The sequence below is a fragment of the Saccostrea cucullata genome, unplaced genomic scaffold, assembly GCF_032062105.1.
Source record: "Saccostrea cucullata isolate Sc308-1 unplaced genomic scaffold, CSIRO_AGI_Scuc_v1 ctg2332, whole genome shotgun sequence".
Classification (NCBI taxonomy): Eukaryota; Metazoa; Mollusca; class Bivalvia; order Ostreida; family Ostreidae; genus Saccostrea; species Saccostrea cuccullata.
In genome coordinates this window covers 220,114-234,619 of record NW_026927295.1, presented here as the reverse complement: position 1 = coordinate 234,619, position 14,506 = coordinate 220,114, and the positions used below count along the sequence as shown (strand labels likewise).

The window sequence follows — 14,506 nt, the reverse complement described above, 5'->3', positions numbered from 1 at the left end:
CTCCAGATGTGGTGTTACAAAAGAATCTTGCTTTTTCGAATTTTTAACCCTATTCATACTCTAAAATATTTTAAAAGACACATTTCCGCTGGTATATTTTTTATCTATGGTGAAAAATTTCAATTATCGACTGAGTAATGGACCCAGAAACACGGAGAATAAAAACTCCGCTCAGACACTGTGGGGTATGGTAATTGTCACTCAATATCTCAGAAATAAGTCTAGAAACCTATTGATATGTCTGCTTTATAGTATGTAGGACATACTAAATAAGATATATACAAAATATGAAAAAAATTAAATGACAGGTATTTCTTCAGCTAAAGGTCCTTCATCCCCTTAAAAGTCTGTCTTTTTCAACTTAATCATTTTGTCCAAAAGATATGAGAACTCTTGCGTTGATTAAAACACTTTTTAATTATGAAAAATTGCACTCGAGCGAAAAACCTTTTTTTCTCATCGTTAATAAACCATTTATCATCTCACGTAATGTGTCCGACACAAAAAAACCTCTAACATGTACCAGTGATAATTGGTCATGCACACTGCTCCGTCGTGTGGCCCGGGGGCGATCTCGTGCATTTTAACCTGACAATAGACCGTCCCTGTCAATACCTGTTGTTAGGGGACCCACGTTTAACACAGGGGGAGTCCATAAGCCTCGTATGCCACCTTAAGTTGTCCATCTCTCTACACTCTGTCATGTTGGATCTTGTTAAATTCTTCCTTCTCTGGAGCCTGCTGATAGGTAATATAATATTTATTATATATAAAAAACATTTATGTAAGCCTGATTTTTTGTATTATATTGCACGTTATCAAACTAACATTTATATAAGGACCGGTGATTGACAAATAATGTATATTATAAAAAAATATATAACTTTATGACTTTTATGATATCCAACATAATGTAAATATATTTTTAATTACATTCATATAAGCCTATTGATAGGAAAATAGTATATTGTAAAAGTAGAAATTATGTAATCATACATTAAATGAATAGATAAAATGGGTCATGTTTAATTTAATTTTTGATCCATGAAATAACATTTTAGTGGACACAGTTATTCAAGTAATACACTTTCGACTATTTATTCCGATGGAAATGGCTTAGATATATCGTCGAATTTTAAATTTTTCTGGTTCTCTTTAATGTTTCTTTTCCGTAGCTATTTACGACAGAATTTAAGTTAGATATAAAGCGATAAATCAAATGCAATTATTTAAAAAAAAACTGCCTTGAATCTTTGATTGACAATACTTGTTTTCACTTGTATCATTAAAACATTTGAAAAAAAAAGTTATCGCTTTAAAAGACCCATGAGCTTCAGTTATAGAGTTCAAATAAATTACAGGCACTTTCATTTTAAATAACCGTGATATTTTAATAATATGAAGACAGTTATACTTTATACAGAAGTGCCAGTATTTAAATAACTGTGAGTGATTTTTTTTTACCTTATCTATGAATTTTCAATGTATTATTACCGAATAGTAACTCAGCTTAATATAATGTTTCTAGGCCAAGTGAATGTCACCCCAACTGTATTCTTACGCAGCAAAAATCCTGCAATGGTTTTTTTATTGTATGATTATTATTTATGCATTCATTAATTATAATAATCGTATAAAACATCAAGAAAACTCGCATTAAATCATCACTAAATATTGAGTTATAGCATAAACATCTGCAAATAAATGTAAAATATTCACATGTATCTATTTTTTATAATGACTCGACAATCCAATGGCAGTAAGGCATGTTCAGATGCATAATATGAAATGGACGATTAACTCTATTTTGGATTTTTTTTACTTTATGATTTTGTATATAACTTTATTTCGTCAGAAGCATTGTCTCCCTTTTTTGAAATATCGAACATGTGAAATAAAACAGAAATAATTTTCGTCTTGAACTGTGAAGGCAATCAAGATTCATAACAATGATAATTAGTTGCTTGTTTAAAGAAAGAATATTTTGTCGTTCATAAATGACTAATGTAGGGTGTTAAGTCTTCAACACCATTCTCTCTGTCTCACACCAGTAAATCATGCATAAGAACAAATTTACAAATTATCGAGACAATATAGCTATTATTACATACAAGCATTACACTTAAGGATTGAGATTTATGTTCTAATAGACACGTCATTTTAATATCATCACCATAGTTGTGAAATTGACCCTAAGGCATTTAGCACCTTAGGGTATTCTGAGACACCATTATCTTGTCTGGATGTGTGAAATTTTGAATGTATAATGACAGACATACAACGATTAGACGATCTCAATGTTATTAGAACCTTGCATATTATCAATTACGGAAAGTCAATTCAATTCAAGTTATTATGAATTATCCATATTTTCAATTTAAATTTATTTTATTCATTCATCTAAAATTGACTCTGCCATATTATCTTTGGAGTAAAATCAAAGGAATTTTTATATTGAACATGGGAACGAGTTGAAACAAATTGCTACTTACGATTTTCCAAGTACAGTAAATATTGTTTGTTGAAGAATAACCTCACTTTTGAAATAGACTCATCCTCCTTAAGTATAAATTTCTTAAGAGAAAGTGTACTTTTTCTAACTAGTGTATTACAGAAACATTTCTTTGCAAAGAATTTTTAAACAGCAATAAATAAAATCTTAATATTAATGTCGTTTGGAATGTCGTTTGGAATCAGACAACTTTAAGTGTAGTACATGTACTTAGTTGTCAAGAGTGATGGATTTTTGGAAATAATTTTACAACATAAATGATATTAATGATTGGAGAATATTTTTGATACATGATATATATTTTTCTCATATCTAATTTCAGGTTGCGTTTATGGACAACGTAAGTATATATTTTCAAGTTCAAGGTACACTACGTATTGAACCAGTTCTAAATTTTCAATAATAATACTCTTAATAATCTCCAATCCACATTCAGTATTTTGAATACATACTAAAACTCTTAACAAAGTATGCTAAATCTTATCACATCGCTTATTTGAAAAGCAAAAATATATATTTGCCTTTAAATTTACATATATTAAAATCTAAATATTTTGAAATAATTGCAGTGAAATTTCCATCTGCGGGGCTGACCGTGCCCCTTGGATACGATCTTTTAACAGGAAATTCACCAGGTGCTTTATCTGTAGTTCTCACTCTCTTTATAGCGTATATCTATCGTTAGTCGTAAAACATGTAAACCCACTCTCTGTACTTCATACTGAAACCAAACTTTTATGTAACGTCTTCTTAGTTGTTCTGTGTTTGTTGTAGAAGTATAAAACGTAGCCAAGGACTAGTTGATCAGTATTTTACTTTCAATATGATTTCTCTTATCTCATTTTTTTTATTATATATTCTTTAACTCTAAATATGACTTCTGAAGTTTCAGACATTCAAAACTTAAGTTAAAAACATTTTTGACTACCTTAAGATTTCACTTTTTACATGTTTAATTGGGTCTTCGACTCAGAATCAGTAATGATTGTAGAAAGCAGTCTTATCCTATTTCTTTTAAGTTCAATTTAAATACTCAATTTGTGAGTCATTTTTTTTAGAGAATGTATTACTTTTAGAGATAATAATTCAGTCATGCATGAAAGTCTTGCATCAAACATCGTTTGAAAACACGTGAAACAAGACTGTTCATTTGATCACACGTGTAAATCAATCGATCAATTCGATTTAATCTCATTGATGTGACTTGTTATGTGCCAATATAGGCAAATATATGAATGACTGTGGCCTACATAATAATATTTATGTCAATAAATCAATCTGCGGTAGTGCTGAAAGATCTGTCAGTTCTACAGTAACCAAAGTGTGTTCTCTTCTAAAGTCAGCATTTTAAACATAAGCTATTCTTGTTTCATAATTACACCCACAATATATTCCATTGTCAATTTATATGACAAAATCACCCATATTGCTAATATTGCAAAAATAATTTACTCTCCAGTATTAGCATTCATTACAAGCTTGCTATACCTTAGCAGAATATAACATTATATATATGAAGAACAACACAAAATTTTAATTCAGAGTGATCAACATTATTCTAAATCCAGAAATAAATCATTCTGCTAATAATTAAGAAAGGTTCAATCATTTTTTTTTTTAATTCCTTTAACTATGAATAATTTAATTTCACTTGTATCAAGCGATTTCATTGGCTGAATCATTCAGAGGAACATATAACATTTTGTATAGCATAACTTGCCTACGTCACAATGAGTTACGTCAAAAACGTATTACTCCGCTTGACGTTACTTTTAAAATATTGCTCAATTTGAAGCCTTTTTCCGGAGGAAATATTGTCTCATTGTCTACACTGAAATTAAATTATAAGGAATGAAGCTAATTTCAACTTATGTTATCCGATATAACAAAACTTTTTACGCTTTCTTATAAACCGCTTCGCGGTTTATAAAGCGTAAACTGCCCCAAGTTATGTTATATCGGATAACATAAGTTGAAATAAGCTTCATCCCTTAAGTACATCAAACGTTTGCAAAGTTAGGGGAATGTAATTCTAAAGGTAGAAAGACTGTATAGCCTGAATAGCTTTGCTAGTTAAGGATGAGTGATGCATAAGAAAATGGCACAATATGTGTAATATGCAATGTTTGATGTTATATATGATAATTAGATCACTGCTAATGATAATGTTCTATATAATAATTAGATTCAATATATTCTATCTATTATTTAAGATAGAACAAAGTTTCCAAGATCGAGTTATCGCAAGAAATTTATTGAACGACTTGACCAACAAGTCTTGGGTAAATTTAGAACTGTCTGACACCCATGACGTCAGACAATAAACTATTGTTTTTTATACTATTTGTAATGACATATGTATACCTCGAAGTAGTTTTATAAAGATAGGGAATAAAATAAGGGACCAATGTCTTAATGCTCTTAAATCAATGTAACATGTGGTTTCAATTCATTTTATCTAACCTTTAAGAACATATTTAAAGAGAAATGCACTTGTACGGGATCACATTTTTGTAAGATTGCAAAGATCAATTACCGTAATACAGTTGAAAAATATGATAATATATTTCGCTGATCAATATCTTTGTTTACCCTTCTAAGGTTGTTTACATTTCAACGACGTCATTAATTGCCTGGTAATTACATTTACTAAAATTATAACCAAATAATAACAAATAAACAGCAAATTAACAGTAAATGTTCCCATAAATTACTAAGGGCTTTCCTGCTTTATTAGATTCGTGGGCCGTACGTTACAAAATAATTAGTTACTTACACTATTTAATGATTTACGATCTATTTGTTTACTTCCCATTGTATATGTGGAAAAAGATTGCATGATATCTCTTACACATTTTTTAGCTTTTATAACAATGATTTACGTTGCAATTGAACTGCTATTAATAACGACTATTTCGGTTTAAGACTAAAAATGGAAACTTATTAATCTGAATGAATGATGTAGGAATATATATTTCTTTTGATACTGGACTGTTCCTGTCAAAAACGAGACATCTTTTATAGAAATGTTTGATAAAGGAACATATATATTACTTTGATACAATTATGTTCATGTCAGATTACTAGCATTATGGAAAAACAAAGTGGATATCAATAGACAATTTGTTGTCCAAACCATTTGGATGATTAAATATTCTGTAAAGATATACAGGAATATTGCATTTTGGGTGCAAAGCAAAAGACAAAAATTACTGTTTATATTGTTTAAATTAAAATAAACACTCATATATATTATATATATATATATATATATATATATATATATATATATATATATATATATATATATATATATATATTAGCCATCAACTAATCTCAGACAAGTTTTGCTTTTTATACAGTAATGGGTATTATAGCTTCTAATTTTGACAAGTCATGAAAAAGTTAAAGAAATTAAATAATATTAAAGAATTGTAACAGATGTTATTTCAGATAAATGAAATAATTACATTACAAATGTATTTTGCATGTAAATTTTGCAAATTTACCGCATTCAAAACACCAAAACACAGACACTGGGTCCAAAGGTTAAAGATGACATTTTAGTTTGACGTCACAAACATTTAACGCGTAAACTTTAACAAAATATCACGCTCCCTATGAATAGAAGCTGTTTCATTTGCTCTTCCATCAACTGGAATTTACCTGAAAGATAATACAGGGATTCTAAAATAAAAATCACATGTGCAATGAAAAACAACAATATAAGCATTGAATCATTTTCTTAATAAATGCAAGGGTGTGTGCAAACAAATTTTTAGCTCACCTGAGCCGAAGGCTCGAGTGAGCTTTCTGATTAAAATTTGTCCGTTGTCTGTCGTCGTCGTCATTGTCATCGTTGTCGTTGTCGTAAACTTTTCACATTTTAATCCTCTTCACAAGAACCACTGGGCCAATTTCAACCAAACTTGGCACAAAGTATCCTTGGGTGAAGGGGATTCAAGTTTGTTCAAATGAAGGGCCACGCCCTTTTCCACGGGGAGATAATTATGAATTAGAGAAAAATTAATGGTATTTTTAAAAATTCTTCTTCTCATGAACCATTGGAACAGGAAAACAAAACTCATGTGAAATCATCCTCAGGTAGTGTAAATTCAAATTGGTTCAAATCATGATCCCCGGGGCTAGGTTGGGGCCATAATGGCCGTTAAAAGTTTTATATAGGAATATATAGGAAAATTCTTTAAAAATGTTCTCAAGAACCACTGGGCCAGGAAAGATGAAACACATGTGGAATCATCCTCAGGTCGTGTAGATTCAAGTTTGTTCAAACCATGACCCCCGGGGGTAGGGTGGGGCCAAAATGGCCGATCAAAATTTTACATAGGAATATATAGGAAAAATCTTGAAAAATCTTCTTCTTAAGAACCATTGAGACAGGAAAGATAAAACTCATGTGAAATTATCCTCAGGTAGTGTAGATTTAAATTTGTTCAAATCATGACCTCTGGGGCAAGGGTGGGGCCATAATGGGTGTTAAAAGTTTTACATAGGAATAAATAGGAAAAATCTTTAAAAATCTTCTCCTCAAGAACCACTGGGTCAGGAAGGATGAAACTCATGTAGAATGATCTTCAGGTAGTGTACATTCAAGTTTGTTCAAATCATGACCCCTGGGGGTAGGGTGGGGCCAAAATGGTCGATCAAATTTTTCATAGGAATAAATAGGGAAATGTTTTAAAATCTTCTTTTCAAGTACTTCAAAGCCATGATTAGTGATATTTATATGGAATCTTCCTCAGGTAGTTTAGATTCTAGTTTTTTTAAATCATGACCCCTGGGGTTACAATTTAAGCCCCCTCCAACCTCAGTAAACTTTCATTTCTGATCTGATATGTGCTTTTTCCTAGCCGATGTGCTCAGGTGAGTGCTGTGGCCCCTAGGCCTCTTTTTATAATTTTTTTTACAAAGCGTTTAATTCAATTTGTTTGCACAAGCCGCTGCAGTTACATTGTATGAGACCATATCATTAAACAAAGAAATAATGATTCGTCGCTGAAATAATTAAAATATGATGATAAAGATCAATATTCTAAATCAAAATTTCACTGAATAAAAACAAAAATTGGCCTTTAAAACAACCAGAATTTAAATTGAAGGAGAAAATGCATTGATGAATATTATTTAAAGTCAACAAGATCATTCATATTTTCTTAAGTATATTTAGTTGTACATCACACGATGATTTTCACTCTGGCAAAATACATAGGTTATACGCTTATGTCCCGTACTGATGATTTGTTAGATCGATCTTCTCCTCTACACATTTTTATATTAGTATTTAATAGAAATGTTTAATACTTATATTCTACCTTATTATTAACCTATCTTTTTCTGTATGCAAGAAGATGAAACTGTGGGACTATTGAGCTGTGGGACTGTGATCCAATTTAACCCTCCCCTTTTACTCAATTAGAATCTTAGTATCTGTAGACGATAAATATGTAATATGAGTATATTATTTCTACTTAGTGAATGTTTTGTTTGAGGTTGTATTGACTGACTGAATCATTTATATTAACAAGTTTTCATCGTTTTTCTTTATATTACAAAAATGTTCATATTAAAAGTTAAACTCATTTTACATTTTATTGGTTTATATTGATTAGATAATAGGGAAATAAAATAAGTAAAAACTATAATACGAGAGCTCGTATTAATGTTATAAGTCTCATTTTATACAGATCCCTTCCCCAGTACACTACACTTCCAAATGCCAACACCAGACTTGATGAGTGAATTAGCAACTGAAGGTTTATTTTTTTTATAGAAGTAGCTCTGTATTTCGTAGCAGTATGTGTGTATTATGTAGCAGTATCAGTGTAATATGCAGTAGTATTTGTGTATTACGTAGCAGTATCCGTGTAATATGCAGTAGTATTTGTGTATTACGTAGCAGAATCCGTGTAATATGTAGCTGTATCTTTGTATTATTCTTTCTGTAGAGATTACAGATTTGCTAAATTAGATATTTAGAAGGATGAATATGTAGGTATACCTCTAGTGCATTGCAATTTAAAGCTAATACATGTTTACCTTTATTATAGCAATGTAGAAACCGGAGAACAATAGTAACTGTTCCCTGTACTATATTGCTTATGCCATATTTTCCTCTTAATTCTTATAAACTTAACTCAGGTTTTGTCACCTTATCTATTTCAATATTTCTTTGAACACTTAATGCAACTGAAAAGTTGCAATTAACTCAACTCGCTGTTTTTATTCAGAATAATACAAAATATATATACTTGATTTGATATTTGAAAAAAATATGTATCAAAAATACTTAGAATATAATGTCTGTTATGTATTTGATAAAGAACATATATGTGCATTTACGAAGGACGTTACAACGTGTTGTTAAAGTTAAGTAAAAATCAGAACATTTCTTGTAAATGTGATTTTGTACGTAATACAGTTATATAGCCAAAAAAGCATAAATGAGATATTCTTTTCGTGAAATATATGGAGATAACGAACTGTATTCAAGATCAAAATTCCATAACACAATACAAAACAGGGGCAGAGCAATCACGGGCCCCCAAGACATCACAGGTGGGATAAGGTGCCATTGAGGATTGAGTATCCCCCTTATTTGTATAAAATTGTGCCTTGAGAATTATAATGTTTTATCACAATCACTAGTCAATAACAAAGGTATTCCATTTCATGTCATTATTTGTTATCAGGAATATGTGCAATAGCAGGACTATAGGGATCATGATATTAAATAGTCAAATTTTAAAATTAAAAAAAAATAAACTTGTTTGAGAGAACTATTCAATGATAAGAAATGGAGTTTAAAAAAAAATAAAATTGTTTGTTGCATACAATAACTGTGCAGAATGCACATTGACGAGCTTTTGTAGAGACTAACATCATTTCCGACTCTTTTAGACGGCGCTACATTTATTAAGATTTTTTTTTTTTGGCATAAAATACTTCCTAGTTTTTCAAAAGGAACATTTTTTTTTTCTATTTTTGTATATGATTCTAAAAGAAACCCTGACACAACTATTTAATTACCTTAATTACATGCAATATAAATTGAAAAATGCATTTCCAATAATGTGCAATGTTGATTTGTAAGCGACTTGAGAAGATATATTTTTATACATAATTAATTTAAGATTTTGCATTTTTATCAAGCACAATAGATACTAAACACGCACTATAGCTCGCTTCTCTTCAATTAGGTTGCTATGCTACACATTGTAGATATAAGTATATATAGGTATATATGTGTAAACAACCTGTTTCCTGTATAATGAATGATGCAACACATAAACAAAACCAAATAAATATGGATATAAAAAAGACATACCCCGGTATTAGATAATTGAAGCTTTGATGTGAGAATGTCATTCACAAAAATACTATGGATGATGTTATGGTTTACTATTCACCGTAAATTACATTTTACAATCTATATATATTCATAATTGACCATTCAATATGAATAAATGTAAATCTACTTCCTTACATGTCAAAAATTATCTTTTTGTCATAATTAAGAAGATAATTACAGTGAAACCTCATGCACTGGGAGAAATTTTTGTGTCGGAATAGACAGGGTGTCGGATTGCACAGAGTTAAAAACTAGGAAAATACTAAAATGGGAAAGAAATGTAACGTCGGAATTCACAGTGTGTCGGATTATTCAGGTGTCGGATTAGACAGTTTATTACTGTACTATATATTTCTTTGAAGAAAAAAGATTCTAATACCTTTCGTTGCAAGTTATTGTTTTTTTCTGTTTTCTTACACGTTTTTTACTTTTAATGCACATTACTATACACCAACAAAATAGTACTTAAAGTGACTTATTTACACAAGATAATGTTAAGGATTTGCAACGAAAACGTTTTAATATATATGGCTCGCTCCTAAATAAATAAACATTTCAATGATCATTTCAGGCAACAGTATCGCAGGTCTTCGGCAAAGTAAGTTCTTTCATTTTTTTTAAATAATTTCTTGAAAGAGTAAAAAAGTAGACATGTATTAAAATGGCGTCATTCATTATCCAAAAGGAACAATGCATTTATATTTAGATTTACTCTGAGTAATATTGTAATAAAATGGTTGTGTTTATTATGATATGAAACAATTTTTTCTGATTTTGCTTTACATTGACTAACCCTTTTTTTTAGATAAAATAATTTACATTATTATCTTTCAAATCATTCATTATTTAGATTTATTCTATGTATAATTTCTTAGAACTTCTGGAGCGTCTTCTGATGAACAATCAACTACAACAAATGACCGGGCAAGGATTAGGAAATACCATGAACATCGGAGGTGGATCTTTAACTTCTCCATCTCTGGGGAGCGGTTTAAATGCAGGTTTGATGACAGGAGGCGGACTAACAACTACTGGTGGGTTGGGTAGTCCTAGTCTCAGTTTATTGGATTCCGGGGGACTGCTCGGGAGGGGCACTCAAACCCCCTCCCTTAATGTGGCCTCTCTACTGGATTCCATGTCGGCTCCTAGAGCTCAGATCTCACGTATGTTCCAAATGTACTTTTATACATTGTAATCATTTCAATATTAATTACTGAATTACATACAGAGAAACATTCATTTTGGAAACTAAAAAGCTGGAAAACTTTCAGGTCATCAAAAAATGTATTAAACATACAATGGGGAAAACTATAATTAAGAAAATAGAAGTATATAAGAATTTCTACAATCGGTATAAACTACTAATATTTTTTTTACATCGGTATATGTTTTCATCAGTAGTGTCATGTTTTACCAGTTTAAATGTCAAATAATATGAGTGTCCATTAGAAATTTTCATAAACTTTTTATACTTTGAGTATCGCATTAGAAGCCAATAAGTTTAATCGACCTGCTTTGATTAGTGTTCACTATTTATTTACTGGTTTAGATTACAAACGGGTTTTAGAGGGGCATGGACACAGTTCACCTTTAAAATTTCAAACTTATTCTGTTATATTTATAAATATTAAACTAAGGTCTTTCTAATGATTATTAAAACTGAGCTTCATTTGTTGAGATACAAGAGATTCAGAGCTCCAAACCTTTAATATGTAAACAGGGGCCGTGGCATGTTTTTGTTTATGTAGGTTAATATACTAATATATGTCCGTCTAAATCAGATAATTTTAATAAAGAAGTTTATTCTGTATACGTTTAGACTCTCTCTCTCTCTCTAGTAAATGGCTGAATTTTATGTTGTTATTTATATGATACTATCTATAAGTGAACAGAAACAAGACATGAACCTTGGTTACATTATGAAGAATTTTAAGTTCTGATTCTCGTTTGATAATCAACAGATGATGTTCAAATTTTCGCTGATCATTAGATGAAGCCTTAGTTAGGAATTGTAAACATTAGAATTGGTTTAAAAAATTCAATTGAAACTGTGTCCATGTCCCTTGAAATCCTTATGACTATAAATATACCTTAAATAGTATTTAAAATGATATGAAGATGATAATCCCCATTACGCTCATGTTGTTAAAATATTAAAAAGGTATATGTCATATACTTCTAATTGTAATTATGTTACATAATGATTGCATATTGCAATCAAAGAAAAATGTTAAGTTGTAATATGAAAGACCATCGGGTAGACGGACACTAGATAGGAAAAGTAAGAGTTATGGATTACCAAAAAATCGTCAAATTATTTGACTACGTATGTTTTAATATATAGGTCAAAATATTTTTTGTTCGAAATTTGTACGTGGTATCTGAAACTTTTCAATATATACATGTAATATTTGTTTAAAAATAAATTACAATTGCGTTATATTTCATTTGTTCTATTTTTGTATTCTAGAGCCAACTAAAGTGCTAACCAGAACAGCAGCCATTCAAAGTCTACAGAGAAGGTTGGACGCTCTTAGAGGAAACACACTACCGGAGACGCAAGGAGTGCTAAAAAGTGGGATAGGATTTCAAACACCTACAAGAGATCAAGGCTTGAAAGAGAATATCATCAGACAAACACGTACAGAAACGCCAAATGCTTCAGTGAAAATCACAGTTAAACGAACAACTAAAACATCAGGAGCAGGAAAAGCCAGTAAAGCTAACACTCCATCAATACTACCTGCAGCTACAGACTCTTTCAGTGCAGCTTCTCTGTTAAACAATATCCCAAGGGCCCCTTCAATATTTCAGTCAGCCCCTGTTGCACCTGTACAGCAAGTAACGCTGCCTAAAATACAGACCCCACCTGCAGCTCTGGTTCAAAAAACTTTACCAACAAAAGCAACACAGACAGCAAACCTTGCTGCTGCTGCTGCTGCTTCTGCTGCTTCTGCTGCTGGAGCAGCATCAGCCATTAATTCAGTGTCGTCAGTAGCGGCGGCCAAGTCCATGCAAAACCAGATTTCAGACATGATGGACACGCGGATGGATATGATAGGTGATATGGCGGAAGCGGGAATGTTAGGCGGTGGAATGATGGGACTTGGAGGTCTGAGTGCGATGAACAGTTTGGGTGGATTAGGAGGTTTGGGATCTATGGGCGGTTTGGGCGGATCTATGGGATCTATGGGAGCGATGGGAATGGGAGACATGATGGGATCACTCGGGGGTATGGGAATGGCGGGTCTTGGGATGGGGGGATTAGGGATGGGTAATTCCCTGATGGGTGGGGGACTGGGTGGGTTGATGGGAGGGGGGTTAGGGGGTCTAGGGATGATGGCTGCTTTCTCATGAGATACATTCGAAGGAAAATCACTGTCTACACATATATTTCTCCCAAATGTTCTAATATTATTGAGAGAAATTCTAAGACGATAAAAAACAAATAAATTATCAACTTTTGGTAACAATTTCTTTGATGGGATAAGAAAATGCAACTCTTGCAATTCAGAAAGAGCAATAACCAGCGAATGGAAAATGAATGTGAAAAAAGTGTGACAGAATTAATGTACCAACCCTTCATAATGAGACATTACTCTATAGAACACAAATATAAATCATTTTCGTCACTACCTATCATTTTCTGGACATTATATCCACGCATCCCTTCGTCATAGATGAAATTATTATAGCCATAAATGGACAGTAAAAAGCATTTATGAATGAACTTGACAGAAGCACTGACATTCAGTTTTAATCTAATTGTTTTGTATTTTACATCAATTGATGAAAAGTAATTTTTCTATTTTTTGCCTGAAATTATTTTCAAAAAAACATAAGATAAAATTTATAAAGATTACGGAAATTTAAAACAATTCAGAAGCATAAAATCTTTAGATATTTGTATTCACAGTTCAATGAGTAGATCGAAAGAGAATTATGCATTTTTGTGCGTTTCACATCACTTAACATTGCATAGTAGAAGTCATTCTGTTTTCATTTTGTCATTTGTAATAAATCATCTCAATTCATAACATAATATATTCCAGGTCTTCATTAGCTTTTGTAATATTTATTTAACAAACGTAGATAGCTTTATAAATTCTTTTTGTACATAAAATTATTTATTACATATATATAACAAAATAAATCAGTCTCATGCATTTGTCTTTTTGTTGTTCATTTAAGTATTTTTATGTTAAACAGCACATAGGTCGATAAACTTCTTTAAATATTCATGAAGATTGAATCATTTAGATGAAAGAACAAATAACAAGAATTACAATCTGAAAAAGTTAGGTCCAGCGCTTTCCTTGTATAAAGAAACAAAACGTGTAGGCTTTATAACAATTCCATTGTCTCATTCTAAACAAATTCTTACCCACTTTATTTTAGATTTTTTTTCCCTTTCAGCATTATATGTTATTAATATTCATGAAAAGATTATTATATACGATCATTTGTACGAAGTAATTGACCCTACCATTTTAAAATTCTTATTTAGCATTCTATGTTATTAATATTCATAAGAAGATTACAATATGCAATCATTTGTACGAAGTACATGTAAATAACCTAAATAACCTAACATTTTATAATTCTTATTTTCATGGATATAATTA

At 31.0% G+C, this 14,506-nt stretch overlaps 1 protein-coding gene across 1 annotated transcript; it reads left to right on the top strand.

Annotated features, from left to right (window-relative positions):
* Positions 1–10,439: 10,439 nt before the first annotated feature.
* LOC134273984 (uncharacterized PE-PGRS family protein PE_PGRS36-like) lies at positions 10,440–13,679 on the top strand. Its single transcript, XM_062756209.1, has 3 exons — positions 10,440–10,479; positions 10,757–11,044; positions 12,352–13,679. The coding sequence occupies exons 1-3, from the start codon at positions 10,440–10,442 to the stop codon at positions 13,236–13,238; spliced, it is 1,215 nt and encodes a 404-aa protein (XP_062612193.1). The 3' UTR covers positions 13,239–13,679.
* The last annotated feature ends 827 nt before the right edge of the window (positions 13,680–14,506 follow it).

Excerpts from the sequence above, each read along its gene's own strand:
- LOC134273984 (XM_062756209.1), top strand. The coding sequence starts at position 10,440 with ATGATCATTTCAGGCAACAGTATCGCAGGTCTTCGGCAAA. Across the intron at positions 10,480-10,756 it reads TATCGCAGGTCTTCGGCAAA|AACTTCTGGAGCGTCTTCTG; the intron begins GTAAGTTCTTTC and ends ATAATTTCTTAG. Across the intron at positions 11,045-12,351 it reads TCCTAGAGCTCAGATCTCAC|AGCCAACTAAAGTGCTAACC; the intron begins GTATGTTCCAAA and ends TTTGTATTCTAG.